The following is an 11,462-nucleotide window of genomic DNA, read 5'->3' as shown; positions in this document are numbered from 1 at the left end:
CTGTGTTTCCCCAGGAAAAGCTGGCAGAGTTGGGATTCAAGTGAAATAAGGGGAGATGTTAGTTCTAAATCTTCTTCCTCCTCTTTAATTGTTAATTCTACTCATGTTCTAGAGGGGAGTATTGCTAGGGTAATCAAACAGAATGATTAAAAGAAATTATGCATTAGACTTTCTTTATGAAGACCCCAAAGAGGAGCTCTAGAAATTTTGCATACATATCAAAGTTATTTAAATTGCCTTATATGCGCAATATATATATATATATATGCGCCAGCATGCATTGTGCCATATTCTCGTTGTGTGGTGAATGTGTGTTTGTGCTGGTATAAGTATGTGCACATGTGTGTGGATGCCAGAGGTCACAACTGGGTGGCTTCCTTGATTTATCATCACCTTAGTATTTTGAGACAAGATCTTTTACTGGACCTGAGGCCCATCCATTGGCTAGGCTGGCTAGCTAGTGAGCTCCAGGGATTCACCTGTTCCAAGCTCCCTGCATTGTGACATCAAGAGTGTGTTTCTGCACATGGTTTTTTTTGTTTAATGTTTATGGTTGGGTCTTCATGCTTGCCCAGCAAGCTGTTTACTGACCGAGCCATCTCCCTAGTCACCCAATGCTCATGACATCTTCTTCTGAAGAAGCCTGCGTCCAGTTACCGGTTAATACTGTACAAAGACTTGACCCCTGCCACAGTTCAAGGTGACACTGAAAGGTCATTCCATGGTCAAAGATCGCCATGAGACTGGCGTGGGGTTTGACTGACTGCATTTTAGTCTAATCTCCTGCAAAATCCAGTTTCCTTCATTTTATCTGTATTAATCTCGTGGTCATTTCCTAAAGCTAGACAGCTTCTGGAAGGTAAATTCCATCTAAGAGTCTGCTTTCTGAGGGCATTGGTCAGCTTTCTGGCACTGTAAGGAATATCTCAGGTAACTTTTCTAAAAATAAAAAATATTATGTTGGCTTTAAGTTTTTGAAAGTCCAGTCCATATTCTACTGGCCCCATTGTCCTGTGGTGAAGTGGCACAACATGAAACAACAGCAACAAAAAAGGACTTCTTCTATTAAATGCTATGTCCAAGAAACTGTTTCCTTTAATTCTCCCTTCCAACACTTGACTGTAAGAACCAGAGGCCCTTGAACTTACATCATTCCAGCATGTGTGCCCTGCATGCTGTCCTGTGTCCCGTGTGCCCTGTGTGCTGCCCTATGTGCCTTGTATGTCCTGTATGCTGTCTTGCCAGATTGTTGGTTGTTTCAATCATGCTTCTGCTGGAGTTAGAGCTTTTGATATTTTAAAGGAGATTTCCTTATTTGGGACTTTCTATTATTTATTCATATATTGAAAAGCATATATTTCTGACAAAAGAGAGTAACTTCAAAGATTCTTTTCTCTAGATCTTGGAGTCTTGAACACTCAGAATAAACCTTAGGATAATCAGCCCCAACTTTCCCTGTTTCCCTGGGGTCTCTTTTGGTCTTGAAGATCTTGAGTGTTTTCCTAAACAATTCCATATAAAAAGAAATGGTTCAGTGGGTAAAAACCCTTGCCATGTAAGCCTGATGACCTCTGAGGTAAGTGCTGGGAATTCACATGGCAGAAGGAGAGAACTGATTCTCCTAAGTTGTCCCCTTATCTCTGTATGTGTGCTCTGTTGTGCATGCACTCATATGCACCCAGACATGCACGCACACACAAATAATAAAATAAAAAATTAAAAACATATACTTGTAATTAAGAAAACACTGTCAACTGTCCCACTCTCCATCAAATAGGTTCTTGTCTGAGTGCAAAGTGTTTAAAGGGCAGTGGTGCAGAATGGTTGCCATGGAGGGAAAGGGTTGTGACACAAGAAGATATTCATTAGTTGATATTCTAGTAGTTTTGTGTTTTTTCCCCATTGTCGTGATAAACACCAAGAACAAAAGCAAATTGAGAGAGTAAAAAGTTTATTATGTCCTAATTATAATCCGTTACTGAGGGAAGTCAAAGGCACCCAAGGAACTCAAGGCAGTTCCTGGAGACAGGAACTGAAGTACAGACCATGGAGGCATGCTGCTCATTTGCTTTCTCCTTGTGGCTTGCTCACATGGATTTCTTACTACAGTAAGCTTGACCGTCCAACAACAATCAGGTGAAAATTCTCCTACAGGCTTGCGTACAGGGTTGATGGAGGCAACCCTCAATTCAGTCTCTCTTCCCAGATAATTATGGCCTGCTTCACATTGACAAAAACTAACCCCCACACAGCCTTTGTTTGCATAATGCTTAGGTTTGACTGTTATATGGATTTAGGGAGTTTTGTTTTTTAATCAGAATTCAATGAAATCCAGTGTGCCACCTCCCAGAAACCTTATATATCTGAAAATGACCCAAGTACTGAGCTTGTACATTTTTTTCCCCGCAACACCAAATGCTTGTATAATTCTCCAACACCAGCTAAGCTTCTGACAGTTAACCCAGAGTTAGTATGGAATCAACAAGCTAAGGGTTCCATCCCATCAGCATGCATTCACCTGTGCATGCTGAAATGTGAGATATACACTCCATTCACACTTCTTTCAAGTTACAGACTTACAAGCTGCTTCCAGCTTCAGTAATTAATAAAATACTTATAGCACCCAAGACTGGACTTAAGAAACCACTCTTTGTATATTAAAAAGGACCCAGTGACCCAAGAACAGAGACAGATAAACACATGGGCCTCAGAGAAAGGATGGGGAGTATCTATGCCCTTTCTAAGGGTTCCGTCGTCATGCTTCCACTGGCAGTAACCCCAAAAGGGTTTTCTGGGAGTCCTGTTATATTAATTTCCTTGTTTAGCTATTCCTGGGCTGAAGGTGTGTCACAGTGATGGCGATGATGATGGCTGAAGAAGAATCTGTTCTTTTATTCTTATACAATATGCCATTTGAATCAACTGTACATATTTTCCCATACCCTGACTTTTAATATCCAGTTTTCTTGTTCTATTCAAATCTCCTTTGCAATAACATTGCTTCATTAAAATTTAATATTAAAATATTTCTACTGTCTCACCAGTATGACCATTTGATCCCCTATTATATTAAAATACTTTTCTGTCATATTTAAAGTTTGATTAACACAAAAATTAGAGTGATAAAAAGATAATTTTATCCTCAGAAAAGTGTGGGATTTCCCACAAATGAGAAAAATCATACAAAGGCCCCGTCTACCTCTGAAAACCTGTGTGCTGTCTGTGTCAGGCGTGGAGGGATGATACCATTGTTGCTGGCGTGGGAGTGCACTGAAACCAAGTACAAGAAAGCCAGACACATCTGTTCTTTCCTCCCAGAACCTTCACTAAACGGCTCGTCTGTCACAATCCACAATGTTGATTTTTAAATAAGATAATATCATAGCATAATACCATCCTCTATCTTCTAAGATGCATATTTTTCCCAATTGGGAAAAAGATTCAATCAATCAGTAACTTCAAAGAGAGGTGTTCAATTAACAGGTAGGAAATGTGGTAGAGAAACTTACATGTGAGATGTAAGTTTTCTTTCCTTGGGACTATTAAATTTTTTTTCCTGTGGATGTTACACTGTATTTTAAGGATTTTGAAAGGAAAGCCATTATATCTACCCATATCCCTAAACTTAACATCATTCAAAATTATAGTACCAGAAGAAACAAGCCAAACTGATGAGGGGAAAATTTCCCACCAGCTTCCTTCATTGTTTAACATTGCGAACCAAAGAGAAGGTGACTGACATTGTACCCTGAGAGACCCAGAGGATGCTGCAGCTATTTAAAAGTCAGATTGAGAAAAATCATAGATACTCTGAAAATCATATGCCCCATTTTTGTTGCTGTATTTTGAAGCATAGTTTCATTCTCTAACCAATACTGGCCTTGAACTTGAGGACAGTCCTGTTGCCTTAGCCTCTGGAGTGCTGGCATTATAGTACCCTGCATGCCAAGCTATCTTGGGCCGGGGACATAGCTCAGTTGGTAGAGTTCTTGCTTATGATGCATGAGGTCCTGGGCTCCAGCCTCAGCACCCTTTACACCAAGTGTGTTCATACATGTCTGCAATCCCAGATCTGGTGTAGTAGAGGTAGCAGGATCAGAAGTTCAAGGTCATCCACACTATATAATAAGTTCAAGGCCACCCTGGGATACAGGAGACTTTGCCTCAAAATGTGGAGGTATAGAAGGTATTATTAGCATGACTTTGGTAGTACAAAACTCTATAAATAGACCCCACTTTAAAAAGTACTGTTCATAAGACAAAGAACGTAAACTGGGCTGCACTCATTTAGGGTTCATTGAGGAAATGGCAAGTCGAGGACGGGAAGCTATTATTTATGCATGGCTAATGAGTATGAGTTTTCAGAATGCATTGAAATTCCTGTACATATCAAGGAAAAATCGGCCTCTCGGCTTTGAACAAAGCCCTGCCCTTTCACAAGGGGACCATCAGGGTCTAAGGTGGAGTGTTACCTGTTGTCAGGGACACTGCAGTGAGAACAGAGAGGGGCAACTGAGCACCCTCAAAACTCACCAAGATGTCTGAAATCTCAAATGCAATTTTTAAGATGTGTGAATATATGGAGTACCTGAAAAGCTCCTACACGGCTGGTAGGAAGTAAAAATTAGAAAGCTGTTCATTAAAAGCAGCTTCTAATAAAGTGTGTGCATAGCTAATGGGCCAGCAAAGCTCACTGTGGCAGGCATGTCTATTTTTAAATATTTAAATATTTATTGATTATTTTTGAGATAGGGTATCTTCTTACTGAGGCTGGCCTTGGCCTTACTAGGTAGCCTTGAATTGCTTCAGGTTGACGTCAAACTACTGACTCTCCTGGTTTTACCTTCCAACTTCTGTTACTCTAAGTGCACATTATCATACTTGGCTTATGTGTGTGCTTATTTGTTGATCAGGACAGTGGTTGCATACACACAAGCACACACACATACACACAACTTACATACTTTATGTGCTAATAGCTCAGTCAGAGGTTTACCTTAACAATGTTAGTCAGTAGTAGGAAAATACAAAATAATGGTTTAGCATGATACAAAGAAGCAGAATTTGAAGTATTTGACTGTATATTAAAAGGCTTAAAAGTCCTCTGGTGTCAAGAACATTGGGAGTGAAGACCAGGAAGAGACCTGTCATTTTAGAGTAATGTGTTCCTCTTGAGGACAAATGAGGACACATGTCTCTGGAGTGACAGCTGCCTTTATTCTATTCTTGTGATGTGAAGGTATTACCTGTGGCCTCTATAAATAAACTCACCAATTTTTCTTCATCCTTTGACAAATGGCCCTTTGTTCTTGAAGTCTCAGTGACAAGAGCCAGAAGTCAAAGGACAGTATATGTATTTAGCATATGTTATGTCAGCAAGGTAACTGTAATGCTAAATAAATGAATGTGCCTTTTCGCTTTTAAAAGAATTCCTATATTTAACCTGGAAACAATTTAATAGTAAAAGATAGGTGTTACAAAAGACAGTACAAATGTCTTAATGCTAATTAGGATTTCTTTGTATTCTACTTTGAAAATCACCTGTAAGTTTACTAAATTGGACATAGGGACTGAGGATAATAGCCAATAAATGCTATTGGATACAGGATATAATCCAATATTAGATATTGGATATAAGTAGGATAATAGTCAATAAACGCAAGCCTAATGATACAATTTGAGTCCCTAGAAGCCACTGTGGGAAATACTGGACATTGTGGCACCCATCTGTAAACCCAGCCCTGGGGAAACAGAGATGGGTAGTACCTGGCCTTGCTGACAGCCAGCTTAGCTAATTCAGGAGTCCCAGGCCAGTGAGATAAATGCCTCAAAAAATGGTTCCACAGAAATGACACTAGAGACTGACTTCTTCTTGTGTCTATACAAGTAACATACACTCGCACATATATTAACACACATGTGCATTTTAACTGAATAAACATATACTGGAAATGTAGTTATCCTATATTTTTTAAAGCAAAATCCATTCTTAGTCAGTGTTCTGTTGGTATGAAGAGACACTATAATCATGGCAACTCTTATAAAAAGGAAGAATTTAACTGGGTTTTGCTCATAGTTTCAGAGATTTAGTCTATTATCATCATGAAGGGAAACATGGTGGCCCACATGCAGACATGGTGCTATGGCTTAGTATCCTGTCTTCCAATCTGAAGGCAGCAAGAAGAGAGAGACACTGGATCTGGCTTGGGCTTTTGAAATCCCAAAGCCCAACCCTCAGTGACACACCTCCTCCAACAAGGCCACACCTCCTAACTCTTCTCTAGTAGTTCCACCCCCTAATGACCAAGCACTCAAGTGAATGAGCCTACGGGGCCATTCTCATTCAAGCCACCTTATCCATAAATAAAAATTTTCCCAACCTAGAAAATTGATTTCATAATGGATTAATTATGAAAGCTGAATGTGTGTGTGTGAGTGTGTGTGTGTTAGTTTCTTGTCAACTTGACACAAACTAGAGTCATGTAAGAACACCCCTATCAAACGGGCCTCTAAACAACTCTATGGAGTCCACCATGGCCAGTGACATCCTTGGGCAGTGATTCTAGGTTGTATAAGAAAGCAAACTGAGCAAGCCAATAGGCAGAGCTCCTTCATGGCTCTGCTTTAGTTTCTGGCCCCAGGTTCCTGCCCCACTTGACTTCCTGCCTTGGCTTCCTTCACCAATGGACCATGCTAAGGATGTGTAAGCCAAAGAAACTCCTTCTTTCCCAAGTTTGTTTGAATTATGGTATGTATCACAATAATAGAGAGCAAACTAAGACAATATATATAAATGTATTTATATGCCTCTTTATTGTTTGAAGTTCTAGAAATCACTAGAATACTTTAAAAGAATTTTAATGAAGTAAAGAAAAAGCAAAAATCATCTCCCACTAAATTAGGTTCATTATGCTTTCTTGTGAATAAGTGGATGAATGATTCATTTAATAAGTAGTCAAGACATTAATAAAACTTGTCCTCCAATGCCTTACCAGGATGAAAACCCTCAACACTGAATTCACTGTGACCACTCTTCATGGCATTTATATTCACTCCCCACAATATTTAATAGAGATCAGCATACAGCGGGATCTAGGATACATTCATCTCCTATCATCGGATTTGTTCTTTCTTTTATAATCAATGCTGTGATCAAAGAGGAAGTCGATGTTTCTCAGTTTTAGTTTGTTTAAGGTGACTTTGGCTGTACCAGCTCTTGGTCACAGAAACTTGAAGCCTCTTCAAGATAGAGTGATCTCAACCCCAGTGTCCTCATGTTCTCCGGTGCATATGACAGGATCAAAGGAAGAGTGAGAGATTTTTCATTTGTGCCAACCTATCTCATATGAAGGATGAAGCCAAATGGCACTTGTTTTTAAGAGTATGTGATATTTTATGGTGGGCCTGCTAAGTCTAGTGGGGTACAAATGGTGTATGTGATATATCACCATGTGGAAAGCCAATATTGTAAACATGAATGTTTAATGCCTTTTTATGACAATATTTTATGAATTTTTTTCTTCAGTTGGTAGTTTGAAACAGCGAATCTCACATATGCTTTTGTGCTTTTCCTCAGATTCCATTTTATGTCTCCCTGCCTAATATACTCCATCTCGAGAGACTTTTTGATCTTGCAAATGGTTGTATCGTGTCAGCAGGAAGCCTTTTCAACTGGATGGTGTCAATTATTCCCTGAACATCCTTTACTGTTGGCAGTTGAAATTTAATTGTTACTCATTTCTTTTGTGTGTGTTCAAAATAAATTTCTCTATTTTTTAATCTCATAAATACTAACATGCTGAACTGAAGAAGTTTGTTTATCTGGCTTTGAAAGGAAGTTTTGGTCCTTACATGTTACATGTCTCTAAGGGGCGCCTCAGCATGGACCTTTATTGTACCAGCTTTGGAATTCTGTAAACTTTGGTCTGGATAGCAATTTTGCCACCTGCTTGCTTTAAAGCGTGCGGCTTCTTTAAAGAGTTAGCTTGAATTCTTAAGCTTTTGCTTCTTCACCTGTAGAGTGGGGATATGAGCATTTATCTCCTAAGACTACTGACATGTGCTAAAGTAATGAAGTAGTATACTAAGGTGCTTAGTCAGGCCCGAGGAATTGAGACCGTGGAGTGCCATTTGACTGGTAAACTGGAAGAGGGCAGGGCATTTGACTGTTCACCTCTAGCAATGGCGTGCACCAATCCTTCCCAGGCTCTGGCACATGAATGGACATGTGAAAATAAAATGAAATGATAAATAAGAAAAATTGATGTACAACCTTAGGTTTCCACTCCACTTTTCATTTGTACACTGCTCCAAGGTTCCGGTGTTTGGTGACAACTGAACTGAAATTATCCTATGATATTATATAGTGGGGATGAAACTCTAGCAAGGAATTTAAAGATAAGAAAAAAAGAGGGTACTAGAATTTTGCTATAAGTAGGAACACTGGAGGAGAACAGAGAGAGGTACGAGTATGCCTACGGTGCATTTGTGAAGGACTTGACTACTCCCTATAAAGAATGTGTCAAGGAAAACTGAGGCATAGCTGAGCCTTAACCTCACACTAGACCCACCTAGCATCTACTTTAGGAGTAGATATTGTTTTAAGTGATCTGTAGACCTGACTGGGTGGATGTTCTAAGAAGCAGGAAGACAATCAGAGAGAATGGTCCATGCAGGTATGTTGGCTTCCTGAGAAGACCTTGGCTTTTCCTTCTAACAGCCGCAGCTAATGCAGCTTTTCAATGCATCTGAGAAGCTGTCCCTTCCCTCTCTGTAGTTTACAGATGCTGTCACTCTTGGGTGTTCCTTTGCCCGAGAGACACACTGTCTACAGCCTGCCAGACCCTGGAGTCAGTTTCCCCACTTTCAGCCATCGTTCTAGAAATCCCCTGCATCTTCTAAAATAAGAGCGACACTCCCTCGTTAAAGCTGCAACTGGCTGTGCCAGGCACTGAGGAAATGAACTGGGATGAAGCATGAACAAATAAACAAACTGATACAGAATCTACCAGCGTGAAGGATGTGGTTATTTCCAGAAATGTCTTGCAAGTTTTTTTTTTCGAGACCAAATTACAATTTTTCCAACTGCTTTTATCTTTTAAAAGCCATCTATGGTATCTGTAAATACTTGCCAGCAGACATCTATGATGTTTTAATTATAACAGAGATGTCAGGAAGCAAAGGAAGAGAGAGGGAAAAAATTTAAAAGTCAGGGGAAGGAAGCATGGGCAGGGGAGTCATGGCCTGCAGCTAAGGTAGAGGCGATAGGAGCCAAGAACTTCCCCTACCTGGCTTATTTCTCAAAGGACCTAATGTATAACTTGTCTGCCTGGCAGCCATTCGGATGCTTGAGTGCAGCAGTCTGACTGACTGCATGCGGGGAACATACACAAATGCTGACATCACAAATGCCTGGGTACCAGAATGTGAAACTTGTGTGACTGAATTACAGAAATGAGTGTCAACGTACAGTCACCCCCAATATAAGTTGATGTGCTGCAAATGATATGTCTATCCATTAGCTGTGTCAAATTATACGCCATTTAAAGGCAAGTATCATGGCATAGTATTTATAGATGCATATACATACATACTAAGTTTTTAGGCACAAGTTAATGGTTGGCAGCAAATTCCAGCTGGTGTCATCTCTTGGATGAAGAAGAGAAAATGAGCTTTAGGGAGCACTCTTGAGAGGTTTCACTTGTGTTTTTTAATTTTCTTTTTTAAGCCAAGTATTTGTTATGTAAGTCTCTCAGGGTTTTGCATACATATGGTTCATAAAAATTAAAAAAAAAAAAAAGCCCTCTCTTATCTTCCCCATTGGCAAGTTTGGTACAGTAATTGACTCTCATTCCTGTCAACAACCACTAAATGAAAGCTGCGATTCTGATCTCATACATGGCTGCAACTCAGTGGTTCATAGATCTGGTTCCATTAATTTTCGATTTTAATGACAACTAAAAATCATTTGAAAACTCATGTTAAACTATATCCATATGCCCACCTTTAGAGAATCAATCTATGAAAATATTAATTTTTAATATAAAGCAGCAGAGCCTTAATAAATTTTTAATTCGGTGGATGCAGGGTCCCTATGTGATCCTTGCCAGTTGTTAAGTCCCCCTGTTAACTTTAAATTATTTGATTTTCCAAAATGAGATCTTTGTGGAACCTTTTTCGTGACTGACTATTGGATAAAATAAGTTAACATGTGAAGCCCACCTACAACTCCTACTTCGATTGTTTCAAGTATTTATAAAGAAGTTTATCTTTGGGGCTGGAGAGAGGACAGAGGTTAAGAGCACTGGCTGCTCTTCCAGAGGTCATGAGTTCAATTCCCAGCAACCACATGGTGGCTCACGACCATCTAAGATGAAATCTGATGCCCTCTTCTCCTGTGCAGGTGAACATGCAAACACACATTTTATATATAATAAATAAATCTTAAAAAAAAAAGAAGTTTATCTTTAACAAAGACTTGTTTTCTGTTTTTGCTTTCTCTTCAGTAATGACTTATGGGTTGCAATTCTGACACTAAAATTTCCATGACAACCCATTTCTTTTTTGTCATAAGCACATGCATGGTAAAGAGAGAAGAGAGGCTTTAGTGAGAAAGCTTGGTTAAGAAGCACAGGAGTTTTATTATAAGTACATTTTCAATTGGAAATTTGGAGACTGGACAGAATTAATTACAATTGCAAATGAACTGCACTTGCTGCTCTCTGACCCTTCAGATCACCTTTATCTGTTTTGTCAGAATGAATCGTTCTGGAACCTGAGCCTGCTCTGTACGTACAGCTTTGAACCCTTCTTTTGAATCATCCACAGTGTGGAAACTAAAGAGATTTCTGAGTACTTCAGGATTTCTAGTCTCCTAACTTTCCTAATTCAATTCTCTCCCTCAAGATTCACCAGAATGTCTTGGACTGATTTCTCATTATCATAAAATGCAATTCAAAACTAATAGAATTTGTAAAACGTTGAAAGGTGGAAAGAAACAGTTACCCAGATGTCCACCACTGTGTAATAACCAGTGTTAACATTTAAACATATTTCATTAAATCTCTTTAATTATCTTCCTAAAAGCCAAAGATAAACAGTGTTCAAACAATGATCACCTCAAATTCGAGGAAACTATCTGTATTCCCTGGGTAGAACATAGACAGGACTTTTCAGAGCGTATTGGCTGGGAAAATGCTCAAGTTGGGAGTGTTTAGATTTAGTGGTTTGGATGAAATGCCATAAAACAATGAGGATGTAATTAGGTCCAAAGGAATTGTCCAGGGTTGTTCTTCCTAGGAATAAAGTAGTAATAATAAAAAAAAAAAGAAAGAAAAAAGAAAGAAAGAAAGAAAAAGAAATCAGATCTTAATTTTGTTCTTTAGAAGCTGGCCATTTAATCTCCCTTTCACAGATACATAAGTGGCCACAGAGGTGGACTTTGCAGCCAGGCCTGAAGATAC

General features: G+C 39.2%; 1 protein-coding gene across 1 annotated transcript in view; it reads left to right on the top strand.

Annotated features, from left to right (window-relative positions):
• The window catches only part of Cfap54 (cilia and flagella associated protein 54), a 301,678-nt gene extending 292,682 nt beyond the window's left edge, over positions 1–8,996 (top strand). The window contains exon 68 of the mRNA XM_055627824.1: positions 7,577–8,996. Coding sequence (XP_055483799.1) covers positions 7,577–7,696 — 120 coding nt within the window. The 3' untranslated portion in view covers positions 7,697–8,996. The remainder of the gene's footprint in view (positions 1–7,576) is intronic.
• Positions 8,997–11,462: the final 2,466 nt, after the last annotated feature.

The sequence above is a fragment of the Psammomys obesus genome, unplaced genomic scaffold (genome assembly GCF_907164565.1).
Source record: "Psammomys obesus unplaced genomic scaffold, mPsaObe1.curated_primary_1811, whole genome shotgun sequence".
NCBI classification, from domain to species: Eukaryota; Metazoa; Chordata; class Mammalia; order Rodentia; family Muridae; genus Psammomys; species Psammomys obesus.
The sequence above is the reverse complement of the archived record's forward strand: the minus strand, read 5'-3'. Positions and strand labels throughout refer to the sequence as shown.